Source organism: Adiantum capillus-veneris, chromosome 9, assembly GCF_014529385.1.
Source record: "Adiantum capillus-veneris isolate H3 chromosome 9, ASM1452938v2, whole genome shotgun sequence".
Lineage (NCBI taxonomy): Eukaryota > Viridiplantae > Streptophyta > Polypodiopsida > Polypodiales > Pteridaceae > Adiantum > Adiantum capillus-veneris.
The window spans coordinates 147,440,753-147,459,245 of NC_140939.1; the positions used below are offsets into that span (position 1 = coordinate 147,440,753).

The 18,493-nt window shown below is 39.9% G+C and overlaps 1 protein-coding gene across 1 annotated transcript; it reads left to right on the top strand.

Moving 5' to 3' along the window:
- Positions 1–9,107: 9,107 nt before the first annotated feature.
- On the top strand, positions 9,108–17,066 carry LOC147451339 (uncharacterized). The gene is made up of 2 exons (XM_086520298.1): positions 9,108–9,405; positions 10,229–17,066. The coding sequence occupies exon 2, from the start codon at positions 11,554–11,556 to the stop codon at positions 14,785–14,787; it is 3,234 nt and encodes a 1,077-aa protein (XP_086376424.1). The 5' UTR covers positions 9,108–9,405; positions 10,229–11,553; the 3' UTR covers positions 14,788–17,066.
- The last annotated feature ends 1,427 nt before the right edge of the window (positions 17,067–18,493 follow it).

The following is an 18,493-nucleotide window of genomic DNA, read 5'->3' on the forward strand; positions in this document are numbered from 1 at the left end:
GCAATTCATCCAACGGAAAACTTTATGCTTTCATCTCCCTTGTGGGGGCCAATAGGTCATGTCCAAGCTTGAGAAAGAATGCATGGAGTGAACTTGACAAAGCCTTTCATAGCTTGACCAAAGTAACAATCGGAGCTGCTAATCTTCTTCATCATGAAGTCAAACCTAGATCCGGGTTGAAGTATTTGAAGATGAACCAACCTCAAGTCTGTATGAGCATGATTGTACAAATCAAAGCATACAATAGATTACATCTCCTACTATGCATCTATACATGCCTCTATATGAACGATGTGTCTTATGGGGGCGTGTGGGAATAATTGATCCACATCATCGATCCATGTCATCACAGAGTCACCACACACGTGGTCAGATGCCAAACAACACACAACCCAATGAATTACATGAACCTTGTAGCTATATAAAACCAAATCTTTGTAATGGAATGAACACATGCTTCTTGCCTATCAACTTCTTGCGTGCCTCAGGCTTAACAACCTTCCCTCTCTCTCACTCTCTCTCTGTCAATTATCTCCTTCTCCTCTTCTCTACACCATGGGACTCTCTTGTTTTTCTCACGTGACGCTCCATCCTTACTCCTATAATTACTCTTGCTTTAAAAATTACTTTGTTAAGTTGGCTATGTGTGTGTGTGTGTGTGTGTGTGTGTGTGTGTGTGTGTGTGTGTGTGTGAGAGAGAGAGAGAGAGAGAGAGAGAGAGAGAGGAGGGTTAGCGATTTCGAGATATGGTATGGCATGTCTGTGAAATCCCTGCCTCCTTTTGTGCCTACGAGGATTTTCCCTCCAGTTTCACAACAGTCTTGCAAGATTGTCGGATCTGCCTTAACACTAGTTCTGTAATTGGAAACTTTAGTGTCCTGAGACACTAAAGTGTCCTGTTTTCCTTCCAAGTTTTCGCAGTTTATTTGTAAAGCTAGAAATAAGTTTTTAATACCTTGCTTCTACCATAGGTTGGTTATGAGGGAAAGAAAACGCTCGATTTTTCTCCATGTCAAAATACAATCCGTATGGATAGAATTCTCGTAAGTTCTAAGTTATAAATTTTAGTTAAATTTCAAGCTGTTTTGCCAAAAAAATCATAAAATTCTTATATCTTTTTGTAGAGATGACCCTTTTTATGTTTATAAATGCCAAGTGTTAGCATTTAGTGTTACAAAGAAATGGAATTCACTTTAAAGACAAGTTTCCAAGTCACAGGGAAGTTATAGACATAATTTCATACTTGAGCACATGCTGAATTAGAGCATAATTTTGGTCTTCCAAAGCTCCCCTCATGGAATCATGGGGCTATTCTAGTGCAATTTAACAACTACAAATGACTTTATATGTTGAAACCAAGAAACTACGTATTTTTTGGGCTCCCTAACTTAATTAAATCTCATTGCTTGAACTGTATCTTGAATTTTTTATCGTGGAAAAACTCTTGAAAATCTTGAGTTCTACATAATAACATTAAAACCAAGGTTTTGGGCACCCCAATTGTGTATGTACCATGTACTTTGATACATTTAGTTGATATACATAAAAATTTTGATATTATTTGAGGTTTTGAATGCTTATGTCTCAAGAATGAAAATATCAAAGTTCTCTCTTATGCTGTTTTGAATATTTAAAATAATCCAATAATTGTTGCATACCAAAGCCCTTCTATTTGCCACCGTGAGTCCTAGATGGAAATGGTAAGCAATGCATCACTTTCTAAAACTCACAAATACAACAAAAACGTATTTTTCTTTGTATACAACGATATGAATGAAATGGCTATATCAAACACATAGAACTTTCCATTATTTTATATCAACTCAATTTTTTTTTCACATGAAACTTTCAATTATCTATAGCAAAATTGTGGAAAAGACACATAAAATTTTCTACAAGGTCGCTTCATTTTTTATTGAGCTTATAAAGACGATATCTTAAAACCATCAATCGCAGTCTTATGACGGTCAACTTGATGAGTATAGCTCTTGATCATGGTAGATTCTAAAATGCAAGGTTATATTTTTAAAAGACCCTCTAGCTAACATATTTTAGAATATCAAGAGGGTTTTATTAAATAAGCTATCTAATGCAAGTAGCATTTAGTTTATATTTGTAAAAAAAGGACACTTATGTGTCCTGTTTTGGTACCAAACTAGTGTTAAGGTCCCCTCTTGCACCTTGGCACTTCTACATGCTTTGGAGTTACATCCACGCATCTGGTCACACTGTATTAGGTAAAAGCTTTAAACAATATGATTCTTCTATAATGGCTAACATTTTGTAAGATTCCCTCATCCCTGAACTTAAAATCAAAGGGACATAGATATGAAATGTGATCTAAATTCCCTGTTTGGGTAGATTTTGTGGATCTTCCTACCTTTTTATGGCCCTCTATTGGTGATCTGGCATCTTTATTGGGGAACGTTTTGTTTTCTCCCCCCTATGCATTGCCCCAATAGGAACAAAGCTTGTGTTCTGTGGAAACTGATAGGAAATTTTTGGAGATGCTTGAGATTGAACTTGATACGTTAGGTAAATTTTTTATCTATTTGAAATGGGGCAAGCTATATGGGCCTTGTTTTCATTGTGGTAATTTGGGCACTTTTCCAAAAGTTGTCCTATGTTCAATAAGGACTCTGACCTTATCCCCCCTTACCTAGGAAGTAAGGCCCTAGCTTGTTCCCAGAGAACATATCTATGGTAAACCTCCTGGTGAAAAGGAGAATGGGGAAGGAGGTAATACCCAACCCAAGAGTAACCCAACCACTCCTTCATATGCCAAAGCACCTGGTGCCCTAGTTCCCTCCAATCCAAGAGTTTTATTTCAAGGCCATACTGCACCTAATCATGAATCCTCCACCTCCAATGTCCTTAAACCCTAGATAAAGGAAAGAGGGTGGTTGATTCAGAGGGTTTTATTACTTCTCAAAAAACCTTCAATGTGAAGGACTTTCCATATGGTTACTCCTCTAAAAACATTTATGAAGTGCTCATAGAAGATATTCCCTCTCTTGAGACTCTGGCTACTATTGACAATATAGTTGAAACTCATGATTCAAGTAAGAAAGCTAGACTACATGAGGAAGAGGGAGAGAATAAAGACATTCAGATTGAGGTTCACATGCAAGAATTTGATAGTGATAGGGACACTCAGATAGTTCATAGCACTGCCCAAAGAAAGTCAATACCTTCAATGTGAAAGGGTTGAATGACCCTACTAGACTCTCCACTTTTAATAACTGGATTTTCTTGACATTTGTCTTGTTCAAGAGCATAAAAGACATGAGAGGATGGGATTCTACTGCACTATAGGGGTTTGAAATGCTTCTGTGGGGTTGTTCAATCTGGATACTCAGGGGTCCTTACTTGCATAAAGTCTTCTTCGAATCCTCAATGGCTGCTAGATGACCCTACTGGGAGATACTCTATCTTTGGTATTGATACTGAATGGGGGAAAAAATTGGTGGTAAATATCTATGCTGATAATAACCCTTCCCTTAGACATGAGCTCTAGCATTGGTTGCCTGACATAAAGTTGGATGATGGTATCATTGGTGGCAACTTTAACTAGGTATGTCATGCTAAAGACACTACTTCCATTAGTATTGTCTTCTCTAAATTTGAATCCCAAGCATGGGAAAAGCTCAAGGGGTGCACCTTTAAGAAATTTTTCATATAACCACGTTCAAAGGGTATTAAAAAAACCCTTTACTTACATACTGAAGTTAATAAAATGACCCCTTTGTCTTCAAAAATTTATGAATTTTTTTCTAAAATCAATTTAACAACCCCTTCTATTAATATAATCCTACTAAAATTTTACAATTTTGGCAATTTTAAAAACCTTTCATTTAAACTCACGTGGTAATTCACATGTCTAAGAGGTGAACCCCTTAAGGGGAAAAGATTACAGATGGGAAATGGATTGATTTTTGGGAGTCTTCTTCTCCACCCTCTTCTAGCTTTACATATCTTTGTCAAGCCTATACTTCCTAGGCCTCTTGGTCTCGTCTAGACAGGCTCTACATTATAGGCTATGACTGGGTCCCTGCTTGAGTTCAGATGTCGATCAATAATCAACAATCATTGTCGGATGATTTTCCTATTACACTAAATACAGCTGGTGTGAATGCATTTAAATATGCTGAATCAACTAGCTTGTCCTCTAATGGTAAATCATTTGCTGTTGAATCATGACATGTTTCAAAGTCAATTAAAAATACATTTTTTGATGCTATGATGTTGTTTGGAATTGAGCAACTAGTGAAAGCTTGGCTGGATTTCTATTCTTTGGTGCAAATTTCCATAAAGAAAGGTTGGAAAATCTATTCCCAATATAAAAAAAAAGGATATGTCTCATGTTTTAGAAGTCATAAAAAGGGTAATGTCCATGGATGTATCAATGTATGATGATGAGGATGTTGAGAATCGCAAGGGTGCAAGAATGCTGCAAAGGAAATTTGATCAAGAGAGTGCTTCTAGAATCATTTTTTAATGTAGGCAGCAAGAGTAAAAAGATGTTCACTGTTCCTCTAAGTTCTTTTTAATTAACTAAAGTCCAAACATGCTAGACACAATATAAATAGAATTGTCAAGCCAAGTGGTCAGGAAATTTCTTCACGAGCAGAGGTGTTGAAAAATGTAAGTTATACCATGATGAAATCCTCAGTAAATAGCCTTATGAATCTCCATAAAGGCAACAAGCTGTTGATTAATGCTTTGAGCTATGAATCCATGTATTGAGGCGTGTAATGCTAATAGACTTGAAGGACTTTTTGATGTTAAGGAATTGTTGTGGGATCTCAAAAAATTGGGTAATGAAAAAATCAGCCAGGGTTTGTGGACTCACTAAGGAGTTTTTGCTGGCATAGTGGCACCTGCTGATCCCTCTAGTATTGGCAATCATAAACTGTGTTTGGAACACCAAGAGTATGGAGCCCCACTTAAAATAGGGAATTATCAAATTTTTGCCTCTAGAAACCTTTCCCACCTCTTTTTAAGATTGGAGGCCTATCACCATGATGGGTATCCTGTATAAGCATCTAGTTTAAGCCATAACTATCATAATTTCTCCCTTTCTTAAGATCATTTGCATGAATCTCACTTTGGATTTGTAGGGGGAAGGTACATACTTGATAAACTTCTTATTGTCATGCGAGGCATAGAAGCTTGCAAGAAACAAATCAAAGAGTGGTAATGTTGCAACTTGACTTTGCAAAAGCTTTTGACTCAGTGTTGTGGGATTTTGTGATTAACATCCTTAAAAAAATGGGACTTGGCAATAGAATTTCATAATGCATTCTTTTGCTAGGGCAAGGGGCCTCCTCACAAATTCTTATCAATGGCAGGCTGTAAGAAGCCGTGCAAATTTGTAGGTCCATGAGACAAGGATGTCCCTAGAGCCCGTTGTTTTTTTCTGCTGCTACACATCCATTTTTTTTTCTTTCTTGCTACTCATGTTAGTGGGAGGAAACTCAAAGGTATGCAAAATGGGCAAGACCTGCTGGTAGCCTTGGGCTTTGTTGATGATACCTTAACTTTTATTCAAGCAAATAATGCTAACATTGAGAAGTGTATGAACTATTTGAGTGTATACTCGCTCGTTGCAAGACTTGAGATAAATTTGGGTAAATCTAATTTAATTGATGGATCTGCTAAAAATTTTGGGGACCTTATCTCGCGAGGCAAAAAATTCCACCAAGGAACTATCTTTAAGGATATTCCATAGGGGTGGATGTTACCTCTAAACAGCTGACTGAGTGGGTAGAAGAGAGGGTCTGTTTGAAATTTGCATCTTGGCACTATAATGAATGGCCTTCCATGTTCGGGTTAGAGTGCTCTAGTCCATTCTTGTTCCATACTTGCTGTATTTCTTACCACTGCTTGTGACTGGTCTGATACTTCTCTAAACCGTCTCAGATCTAGGTGCCTATAATTCTTATGGGGCTCCATCGATAGGACCTGCATTGCTTGGGGAATTATGAATTTGCAATCGTAGATGTTGGCTAGGCAGGCTACACTCGTGAGACATATGTTGGTAATGGATAAATGCGGTCAAAGTTATTATTTGATTGACAAAGCTATCGTGTGTTTTCATGGTTTTTGGAATATGTCTTCGTGGGATAAATTTTTCTCTACTACGCTAATGAAATTATGTGGAAATACTAGTAACATGCTTCTGCAATCATGGAAATATGTATGCTCTAAATTGGTTTGGGATGGTAGGGTTCATTACACTGCTAGGAGATTGTTCAAGCTTGGAGATGGCTTTAGAGTACCATGGGCACTGTTGTCAACTATTGTCTTCAATATTCACATTCCATGTAATAAAAAATCATTTCAAAGGTTTTGGGATTGGGAACTCTCGAACAATTTGGTCAATTGGTGGTCTTCTTTGACAAAGATCTTCTATCAATTGCTGGTGTCGAAAAGCCAAATCCATGAGAGCTGCATTAAGATGTGGGGGTTTCAACGCACGGTGTAATGGTGGTTATATAGAATTGAGTCCAACTAGGATGCACACTATTCTTATAGACATAAAATCTTTCTTTGGCAAATCTAAACAGGGGTCATGCCCATTGGGGAGCTACTGGCAAGGAAGAATGTGACACAAGGAAAGTGTATTAGATGTCCAAAACTAGACTCTATGAAACATATTTTGTGTTGGGATTTTTTGCAAGTTAATAAATGGTGGATGTCTATTGAGGACTATTGTAGACTCTGCCGGCAGGTCAAGATTTCTAAGTACATGATGATTTTTAGGATGCTGCAAAGTGGGGATGAGGGTCTACATTTATGTTTGATGTCGCTTAGAGTTTGGATGCTTTCCTTCATTTGGGAAGCTAGGAATGCTGCCAGAGATTTCATATTCATGTCATCACGTGTTTTTTTGTGTGATCACAATTTTAATTAACAAAATTGTTAATTCACAACTCTTCACGTCAAAAAAAAATGACCATGTGACCAAATTGGGATAATTGAGATGGAAAGTCAAGGTGTCCAAAGTGCAGGAATGTGTCCTAGAATGAAGTGTTTGCGGTGCTCTAGAAGCCCGTCCAAACGGTTCGTCAAACGGGGCTTCGGTGTGAAAGATATGTCAGTTCGAAGTTAGAAGGCTTCGCAGGTCCCGACGGGCAGGGCAGGTACAGACAGGTGGTGAAAACTGGTATCATTGGATACACATGTAAAGCTCAAGCTGTGGAGCATGTCGGTCTTTTCGTGAGCTCAAACGGGCAAGTTATGGCCTGTGGAATATTTACCAGGGATCCGGTATGTGCTCACCGGGCCATGTTGGTAAGCGCATCAACATGCATGTTTTAGGGCTTGCCAAGATTTTGGAAAATGGCATGCAATTTGGAAAGCCAACCCGAGTTTATGGCTCGTTGCTCGGAGTCGAACGCATCATGGTACGCCCAATTTAGGTTAGCGGACAATCGGAATGGTGGCGAATTAGTTTTTTTTCCCGCTTTTGCGACTTGATGTTCGAGGATGTGGGATGGCTGGAATGTGGTGAGGCTCTTGGAATATAAAATCAGTAAGAGAAAATCCAATATGGCAAGGCTGAACGGAAACCTGATGAGGATGTGTGGTCTTGAGCATCGACGGTGTGGGGAAACCATGCCTAGAAAACCCTCTTGGCTATAAGTTCAAAAAGGGAAAAGGCTAGCCCACTTAGCTTGGGTGGAGTTTGCTCAAAAGCAAAAGAAACATTCACAAAAGGAAGCGTACAGGCAGCCCAAAAAAAGAAGATTTTTTTCTTGGCTTTGAAAAGAGAGGAGAAAGAAAAAGAAAGGGAAGCGGTTTCGATTTTTGGGGCTCCTTGGCTTTTCCTTAGGCAAAGGAGGAAGAGAGAAGAAAGAGGAAGGTCTTCGTACGCTCGGGCTCGACAGTCGAAGTCGAGATGCATGGTCCGTTGAGTGGCATAAAATGGTAACCATCTTTTTGCAACATTTGTCAGCATACTCAACGTCCTCTTTCTCATTTGTGTATATATTTTTCTACGCTATTAAGTTATCTAGAGTAAATTTCTCCTCTTCGTTTAACCTTTGTGGCGACACATACATTATACTCTTCCCAAAAATGTCACCTTAGTCATATATTTATATTACCACCCTTTTCTTTTTTGCTTTGTAAATAGAATAAGCATACAATAACCAACTATATACCCCCAAACTTTCTTACCTCTTGTGAATTAGTAGTAAAAAAATAATATATCCATCTTCCACCCCATATAGATAAATTCCCATGGAAATCAACTCTCCACTTGTCTTTACCAAAGATTATGGTCCCTCTTTACAAGTTTTCTATGCCCCCTACATAGGTGGCCCAATATCTCTTAAGAATATACATATAGTTTCTCTCCTTTCAAAAAAGACTCCAATTGTATATTCTTTTCACAAGCAAATAATATTGGGCCCTCCTCTATTTGTTTAAGCATCATAGCCTTTTGAAAAAGCATGATTCCCCTTGGATGCATACAAGCAAATGACCCATACAAAAAGACTTGGAAGCAAAAGGTTCCCTAGCCTAGTGTGGACCTTCCAAATTGAATTCCTTGGTGCATGGGCGTGAAGAATAGTCCAAATTCATATCAAACATGTTGAGAAGGTCAATTTTGCCTTTTGAAGCATGTCATTCCGAGCTACAGGTAAAAAGTTATGGTCAAAATAGTGTAAATCTGTCACATTCGCAGCAAAAGGAAACTGTAAATCAAGTAAATCAAGAGGGTGAGATCTTATTTTTTCCCTACTCATCTTCTAGAAGAGCAATGAGTGTTCAAGGTCACTTGCATGTGATGGGACCAACCTACAGATGCTTTCTAAATGCCAAGACAAATAAGTTGAGATACCCCGCAGGAGCCACCCGTAGGGCCTCATGGTGGGGCCCACCTACATTATGCACCCCTATGGAGCCTTCACGGTCTAAAATGATATTTTTGGTGAATAAATAGTCCCTTTTATGTCCAATATTCAATGAGTGGTCAAAGGACACTTAATTAGGTCTAATTACTTACTCTAATTAAGTGTAGCATAATCCCACTCCTACACAACTATAAATAGCCCCCCTTGGAGAGACTCAAGGACACACACATATATTTTCAACTTCATGTTGTTTCTTGATCAATAGTAGAGAAAACCCCAACTCTCCCTCTTTCACATCCTCCCTCCTAACCCTCCTCTTTGGAGGAAGTACAACTCTATTCTCCACTCTTTCCATTCTACAATCTCTTACTCCATCAACCCAATAAATCATTTGTAGCACCTCAATAACTTGTAAATACATCATGATCTCTCTCATGGTTATGTTAATGATCATGAAATCATCTTCAAAACTTTCAAGTGTCGCAGTTCGTGATGGTTAGCCAGCATTTGTCCTCCCCTTAAAAGGTGTGCGAGAAATCAAGTAAGTGTTCTATTCTCAATTTATCATTGGTTTGTTTCTCTACACTTATTCAATTGGTCTAAAGAAATTTCTCACTCCAACTCTCTTTTGCTTCATTACATATGCATGTGGCTACCTCTCATGGTGATTTTATTTGTGTCACGGCATTGCATAGATGGAGATGAGCTCTCTATGCAAAGTGTGTTAGTTTGATGTAAGTGATTCTCTTGTGTGTTTGAGAGGCAAGTCTTGTGCGCATGATTTTTTGATGAGTGCTTGAGAGAGGAAGAGTTTGGATGTATTATGGGTATTCTTATGGGGAGAAGGTGAAATGCTATTCCACAAATTGCATATTTCATTTTGATGCACGGCATTGGGTTGCATAATCGTTGATGGTGTTCAAGTGTCCAAAGTGTATATAGAGTAAAGGGGTTTTCAAAGTGTGTTGCTTGAGTGGGTGAGTGCAAGTGTTATTTTGATTGGTTTCCTTCTCCACTCCCAAAAGAAGGTGGTGCCCCAAGTAGTGTGCGTACCTCTTTATGAACATTTTGTGAGGGTAGGCCCATTGGTTTGGGTTTAGAGGCCCCATTTCAAAAAGCTCGCCCTCATAAAGTGGTGCCCCCACGGAGGAACATATTTCCAAGTTACCTTCAAATTTTTTAGTGATGAACAATGGAGTTCCCATCTATCCATTTCATTTTGCACAACACATTAGAGTAAATGTTCACATAGATAGAAAAGTCTTTTTCCAGCAACGCATTGTTTTTATGTTTAGTGCAGAAAGACTTCCAATCATCAATTATGAAACTTCTTTTCATGTTCACGTTTTCATTTTGTTTTAAAGGCAGGAACAAGGAGTGGTGAAGGGGTGCTCAAGGGCCATATGAAGGAACGAGGTCTTCAAACCAACAACGAGGAGTAGCACATGAATCACGATCAAAACAATGAACCTTTTAGGCCTATTGCTCGGCAATCCATTCATATAATCATTGCAACTAAGTTTAGGTTTCAATCTATCATAAGGAGGATATTTGGATCCACTTGCCTCCATGAAATCAATGCTTCAATTAATCCATTTATTCTACCTATGATAAAGTACGAATTAACAATGGATGTGTACATCTTCATTTTAATGTAATCAGATTTATAGTGTCAACAATCTTGTGCGGCCCGTAAGAGAAAAGTTTCTTTAAAAAAAAGAAATTTCAAAAAGTCTAAACAAAATGTCAAGTTATTTTCCCACGTTCTATGCAAGAAGTGGGGAAGATGCGCAAGAGTTTCTTGACAACTTGGAGATGGCACATCTCATATCCGGGAGAGATGAAGAGGAAGTAAAGCTACGAGCCTTCTCGTTGGTTCTAAAAGCAGAAGCTAAAGCATGGTATGAGACCTTGCAACCCCAAATCAAGTCCAATTGGGAGAGACTGCGAGCAAGCTTCCTCTCCAAGTTCGGTAAAGGTGATACTTCTGAAGGACTATGGAAATGTCTTATTGGACATAAGCAGGTATCACTTGAAGACTATCCCTCTTATGAAGCAACCTTTGTCAATCTATGGGGTAGGTGGGAGGCTACATCAGAAAATCATGGTGGTGCACCTAGCTTTCTAAAAAAAAAGAGATTCATGGTTGGCTTGTATCCACTTTTAAAGGCTAAAGTAGAGCTAAAATTCCCATCCACCTTCGAAGAAGCACGTGAGGTAGCCATCATCAAGTTTAGAAAACTACACTTCCAAGCACATAGAGCAAGGGGTTTGAATGAAGTGAGTGAGAGGGAGTCTTCACAAACCATGGAAGCACCAATTAGGGCCCCTCTTGCACAATCTTCACCTCACTCTGAATCTAGTACAGGGCCTACCTCAACAACGACAACCAAGAGAAGGGAATCGCAATCAATGAAGACAAGCTCAAGAGTTGCGATGTTGGAATTGCAATGAAATGGGCCATGGCATGTACAATTGTCCACATCCAAGGCGACTTTCGGGAGACATATATCCCCCCAGACCGCCTCCTCTCACTGTGCGGCAAGAACTAGCTCAAGGCCCATAAATCCTTCGTCGACCACCACCACCAGCAAATATACCTCCCGTCCCACATGAGGAGGAAGAAAGAGGAGTCAACATCATCAAGATAGAAGAGGTAATAGATGAGCATACTCTAAACTTTGATGTTATGCCGACAGAAAAACACACAAGAGCACATGATAAGGATGAAGACATGAGAAGTGAAGGAACAAATTCAGCCAGAAGGGACAAGAAGAAGAAGTCAAAGATGGAAGAAGCTGAAAGTAGCAGGAAGAAAAGATCAAGGCGAATGGAAATTGGTATCAACGACTTCCCATTGGGAAAGGAGCTAGAGTCCTACAACATCCTGGAGGATTTACAAACCCAAAAGCTAAACATTTCATGGCCTCAACTTCTACACCTATCAGCCAAAGTAAGAAGGCAATGGCCAAAGTTGGTAAGTACAAGAATTCCAAAAAAGAAATCAAATCTTTCCATTAACGTTGTGGCCTCAAAGCTACAAAAAGATGTGGAACCCATTGTGGATGCTTACATAAGGGGTAAAAAGGTTTCTAATGTATATGTTGATGGTGGAGCTCAAATGTGTGTGATCACGGAAAAATCAATGAACAAGTTAGGGCTTGAAATTACAAAGTCCTCTAATTGTCAAGCTAGGCTAGCCAACAACTCAAGTGTGAAGTGTTTGGGGATCATTGAAAATGTAAAAGTCTCTGTATATAACATAGATGCACGAGTGGATATGTATGTCATGCCAGCTAAGGGGGAGGGCTATCCCATCATCCTAGGGAGGCCTTGGCTCATTGCTGTGAATGAAGATCAAAAATGGGGAAGTGGTCGTTTGATTTTTAAGAAGGGTCAACCGGTGGTGTATGATTGGCGAGAAGGAAAGCAACTAGATATGAACTATGAAACCACGGCAGATGAAGAGAGCGAGGAGGAGAGTCCTTACTCAAGTGATGAGGAACCATCAAGCAGTGCATCAACCAATGAAGAGGAGTCTTCTTTGGAGGTAATGGGAATTGTATTCAATGCCAACACTCAAGATGTTCCTGTAGAAGAAAAGCCAACAGACAATCACACACGAGGGGATGAAAGATGCCACCACCTTGAAGAAGGATTTGAGAAGATGCTTGGAAAAGATCTTACTTGTGAGGAGAAGAGGTCCTACATCAATATGTTAAGGAGGTATCCCAATTTGTTTATCACTGACTACTCACAAATAAGAGGTGTAGATGTAATAGAGCATCGAATTGAATTGAAACCAAGGACCAAACCCGTGGCTCAAAAGTTAAGGCGACTAGGATCTGTGCAACAAAAGGCTCTCCTACAAGAAGTGAATCGACTCTTGAAGGCTGGCTTCATCTATCCAGTATCCAACTCCGAATGGGTATCACCTATTGTAGTCACTCCCAAGAAGAATGGTAAGTGGAGGGTCTGCGTGGATTACAAACCCCTCAACGCTACGACAAAGAGGGACCACTTCCCTCTCCCTTTCCAAGATGAAATTTTGAATGAAGTAGCAGGTCATGAATGCTACACTGTGTGTGATGGGTATTCAGGATATTTTCAAATTAGAATAGTAGAAGAGGACCAACCAAAAACCACCTTCATCACACCTTGGGGATGTTTTGCATTCAGAATAATGCCTTTTGGGCTCACCAATGCTCCTAGCACCTTCATGAGATTCACAATATTTGTATTTCAGCCATTCTTTGGAAAATCTATAAGAGTCTTTATGGATGATTTCTGTATTTATAGTTGTAGATCACTTCACTGCCAAAAGGTTGAAGAGGGGCTTAAGAGGCTCCATCAACTTGGGGGACAACTCAACCCAGAGAAGTGTCATATCGGTGAATCTCAGGTGGTTTTGCTAGGCCATGTGGTTTCTTCACAAGGAATTCAAGTGGATCCCTTTAAAGTAGAGGCCCTTTTGTCATTATCTCCACCAACAACAACTAAGGAGCTAATGACCTTCAACCACAAAGTGAGGTACATGTCTCGCTTCATCCATCTCCTAGCAGAAGCCATCGCCCCTTTGCATAGGTTGGCAAGCCAATCTACATTTGAATGGGGGAGGGAACATGCAAAATGTTTTGAGGAAGTGAAGGGCATTCTTAGCTCTCTCCCAATCCTAATGCCACCAGATCCAAAGGAGACCTACTATGTCACTCCAAGTGTAGGTTTCGAAGCAATTGGTGTTGTTTTGATGCAAAAAGATCCTAAAACATCATACATGAGTCCGATCTATTTTGCAAGCAAGGTGATGACTCCGGCCGAGAAGGGATACACTGAAATGGAGAAAGTGGTCTTTGTAATCTTGTTTGTGGTAAGGAAGTTTCGATCGTATCTTCTCCCTGTGCCATTTGTTTTTCTCACCTTAGAGCACAATCTACCTTATGTAGTACAACACATGAGCCTCTCATCTAGAATAGCAAAGTGGGTGCTTGAACTCCAAGAATTTGAATACACTTTCCTTGTAGAAGATAGCACAAGAGCAGGACTTGCAGACATTCTCACCTACAAAGTGAGAGAAAGGGAAGGATCACGACTACAAAGAGAGGAAGGCTCAAAACAATTCAAAGTGAAGGAGATTGATAATGCCCATACTTTATGCTTTGACGGAGCTTATCAACGCCAACAAGACAAAGCAGCAAGGGGAATCATCATTTTGAACCCACAAAAGGAGGTAATGGTTAGAAAAGGTATCACTCTACCCAGTGTTCACTCTAACAATGAGGCTGAGTATGCTGCTCTAACCCTTGGGTTAGAAGAATGCAAAGAATTAGGCATACAAAGACTTATTATAAAAGGTGATTCTTTGCTAGTGGTCAGGCAAATCCAAGGGACTTGGAGGTGCAAGAATCGTACATTGTTTGAGTGGCTTAGTAGTGTAAGAGCTTTGATGAAGGGTTTTAAAGCAACACAGGTACAACACATTGTGAGAACTAATAACAAAGAAGCAGAATTACTCGCAAATGAAAAGCTTCAAATGGAGGTAGGAGGTGTGAAACTATATGAACCCAAATATCAAGGTCAAGAGGAGCTAAAAGACATTATCTTCTTTCTACAAGCAGGTGAGTGTCCCAAACACTTAGACAAGGTGCAAAGACATAGACTAGTTAAGAAGGCCACACCTTACCAGTTGATTGGGGATGATTTATATCAGAAAGGGAAAGATTTGGTCTTGAGGAGAGTACTAGGTGTGCAAGAGATAGAGAAAATTCTTCTTTCATGTCATGATGATGTCTGTGGTGGTCACTTTTCTCAAGATATTACAAGTAGGAAGGTTTTACAAGCACGGTTTATTTGGCCGAGCTTACATCGTGATGTCCAATATTGGTGTAAGGCATGTAAGCCATGCCAAATTGCTGGGGATAGATGACTAACATATGAGCCTCGAGTCCCAATAATATCTTATGGCCCTTTTGAAAAGTGGGGTGTGGATGCAATAGGTCCCCTACCTCGTACTTCTACAGGGAAGGTTTTCATCATCATGGGTGTTGACTACATGACACGATGGGCGGAAGCAACAAACACAACCCGAATCACAACTAAAGAGGTATCAAAGTTTATTTTTGATCATATTTGTAGTAGGTTTGAAACACCCCTAGAAATCTTATCAGATCGAGGCCCGCGTTTTAGGGCTGACCTTCTGAATGATCTCTTGAGGAGGTTAAAAGTGAAACACCTGCATTCCACACCCTACTATCCTCAATGCAATGGATTGGTGGAAAAAGTGAATGGAATGATATGTAAGATCATTTCTAAGCAGGTTGTGGACCGGCCTAATGATTGGGATCGCCATTTGACGGCTGCTCTTTGGGCGTATAGGACATCTTTCAAGGTATCTACCCAATTCACCCCTTTTCATCTAGTTTATGGACAGGAGGCACTTCTCCCCATTGAGGTAGAGCTCTCAAGCTTGCGCGTTCTTGCAAGAGTGGCAAAAAAACCAAAAGAGGTTCTATATGAAAGGATCTTAGATTTCCAACGACTTGAGCTAGATAGAGAAGAGTCCATTGATCACTACATCACCAAAGCGACAAGCCAAAGGGATAAAATCAACAAGAAGCTCAAGGGGAAAGGATTGAAGGAAGGTATGTTGGTTCTTCCCTATGATAACCGACTTGATACTCGACTTGACAAAAAGTTTTTGCAAAGATGGGAGGGACCTTTCATGATAAAAACAAAGTTTGGGAATGGTAGTTACAGATTAGCAGATTTATCAGGAAACTCCACAAGACCAGAGTCAATGGATGGAGATTAAAGCCCTACTTTCAACGTATCAATCCGTTGATAGGCAGTCATCTACCTACATCGTCTAAGCTCCAAATTGACATGGCTCCCTTCGGCTTGGCAAATGCTCCACCTATTTTTAAAGCTTTGATGTGCAAAGAAGAACCAGCCTTGGAATCTGAACATACCCAAGGCAACCCTCCCATCTCCGATTTATGGGATTGAGGTAATGAAAAGCAGGTCTAATGGAGTAAAAGAGTACATGACACTCCTCCTCTTGAAAAAAAAAAAAGTGGAAAAGGAAAAATGAAAAAAAAAAGAGAAAAAAAAAGAAGAAAAAGAAGCAACACCGTCCTCCTAAAGATATGAATATCTCTAGGCTTGGGGGAGGGCTAATATGAGTGGCATAAAATGGTAACCATCTTTTTGCAACATTTGTCAGCCTACTCAACGTCCTCTTCCTCATATGTGTATATATTTTTCTATGCTATTAAGTTATCTAGAGTAAATTTCCCCTCTTCGTTTAACCTTTGTGGTGACACATACATTATACTCTTCCCAAAAATGTCACCTTAGTCATATATTTATATTACCACCCTTTTCTTTTTTGCTTCGTAAATAGAATAAGCATACAATAACCAACTATATACCCCCAAACTTTCTTACCTCTTGTGAATTAGTAGTAGAAAAATAATATATCCATCTTCCACCCCATATAGATAAATTCCCATGGAAATCAACTCTCCACTTGTCTTTACCAAAGATTATGGTCCCTCTCTACAAGTCTTCTATGCCCCCTACATAGGTGGCCCAATATCTCTTAAGAATATACATATAGTTTCTCTCCTTTCAAAAAAGACTCCAATTGTATATTCTTTTCACAAGCAAATAATATTGGGCCCTCCTCTATTTGTTTAAGCATCATAGCCTTTTGAAAAAGCATGATTCCCCTTGGATGCATACAAGCAAAGGGCCCATACAAGAAGACTTGGAAGCAAAAGGTTCCCTAGCCTAGTGTGGACCTTCCAAACTGAATTCATTGGTGCATGGGCGTGAAGAATAGTCCAAATTCATATCAAACATGTTGAGAAGGTCAATTTTGCCTTTTGAAGCATGTCATTCCGAGCTACAGGTAAAAAGTTATGGTCAAAATAGTGTAAATCTGTCACATTCGCAGCAAAAGGGAACTGTAAATCAAGTAAATCAAGAGGGTGAGATCTTATTTTTTCCCTACTCATCTTCTAGAAGAGCAATGAGTGTTCAAGGTCACTTGTATGTGATGGGACCAACCTAAAGATGCTTTCTAAATGCCAAGACAAATAAGTTGAGATACCCCGCAGGAGCCACCCGTAGGGCCTCATGGTGGGGCCCACCTACATTATGCACCCCTATGGAGCCTTCACGGTCTAAAATGATATTTTTGGTGAATAAATAGTCCCTTTTATGTCCAATATTCAATGAGTGGTCAAAGGACACTTAATTAGGTCGAATCACTTACTCTAATTAAGTGTAGCATAATCCCACTCCTACACAACTATAAATAGCCCCCCTTGGAGAGACTCAAGGACACACACATATATTTTCAACTTCATGTTTTTTCTTGATCAATAGTAGAGAAAACCCCAACTCTCCCTCTTTCACATCCTCCCTCCTAACCCTCCTCTTTGGAGGAAGTGCAACTCTATTCTCCACTCTTTCCATTCTACAATCTCTTACTCCATCAACCCAATAAATCATTTGTAGCACCTCAATAACTTGTAAATACATCATGATCTCTCTCATGGTTATGCTAATGATCATGAAATCATCTTCAAAACTTTCAAGTGTCGCAATTCGTGATGGTTAGCCAGCGTCTGTCCTCCCCTCAAAAGGTGTGCGAGAAATCAAGTAAGTGTTCTATTCTCAATTTACCATTGGTTTGTTTCTCCACACTTATTCAATTGGTCTAAAGAAATTTCTCACTCCAACTCTCTTTTTCTTCATTACATATGCATGTGGCTACCTCTCATGGTGATTTTATTTGTGTCACGGCATTGCATAGATGGAGATGAGCTCTCTATGCAAAGTGTGTTAGTTAGATGTAAGTGATTCTCTTGTGTGTTTGAGAGGCAAGTCTTGTGCGCATGATTTTTTGATGAGTTCTTGAGAGAGGAAGAGTTTGGATGTATTATGGGTATTCTTATGGGGAGAAGGTGAAATGCTATTCCACAAATTGCATATTTCATTTTGATGCACGGCATTGGGTTGCATAATCGTTGATGGTGTTCAAGTGTCCAAAGTGTATATAGAGTAAGGGGGTTTTCAAAGTGTGTTGCTTGAGTGGGTGAGTGCAAGTGTTATTTTGATTGGTTTCCTTCTCCACTCCCAAAAGAAGGTGGTGCCCCAAGTAGTGTGCGTACCTCTTTATGAACATTTTGTGAGGGTAGGCCCATTGGTTTGGGTTTAGAGGCCCCATTTCAAAAAGCTCGCTCTCACTGTGAAGTGACCCGAGAGCACAAGGGCTCGGAAGAAGAGGGATCCAACGAAGGCTACCAAGAGGAAAGGCTGCTATCGAAGCGAAGCCAATGTTGAATTTTCTAGTCGATGTGTGTGCCGACGTAGTCAAGTGGCGAGGGAGGTGTGTGCCCCTCTGTGTGAAGCAGGTGATGGCCTTGTTGCGACCAAGAGCAGGCCATATGGATTTTGTACAGGTGTTTTTGTTTTGAAGGAGAAGCTTTCATTGTCGGTTTTGGCGTCGTCTTTCCTCCCTTCCTCCCTTTCTTCTTTGCTCGTCTCCAAGGTATGTGGTGCCGGTGTGTGTGAGCGTGTGCGTCCCCCGGGCCCCCTATGTGTGTGAGAGAGAAAGAGAGAGA

Excerpts from the sequence above, each read along its gene's own strand:
- LOC147451339 (XM_086520298.1), top strand. The coding sequence starts at position 11,554 with ATGCCGACAGAAAAACACACAAGAGCACATGATAAGGATGAAGACATG.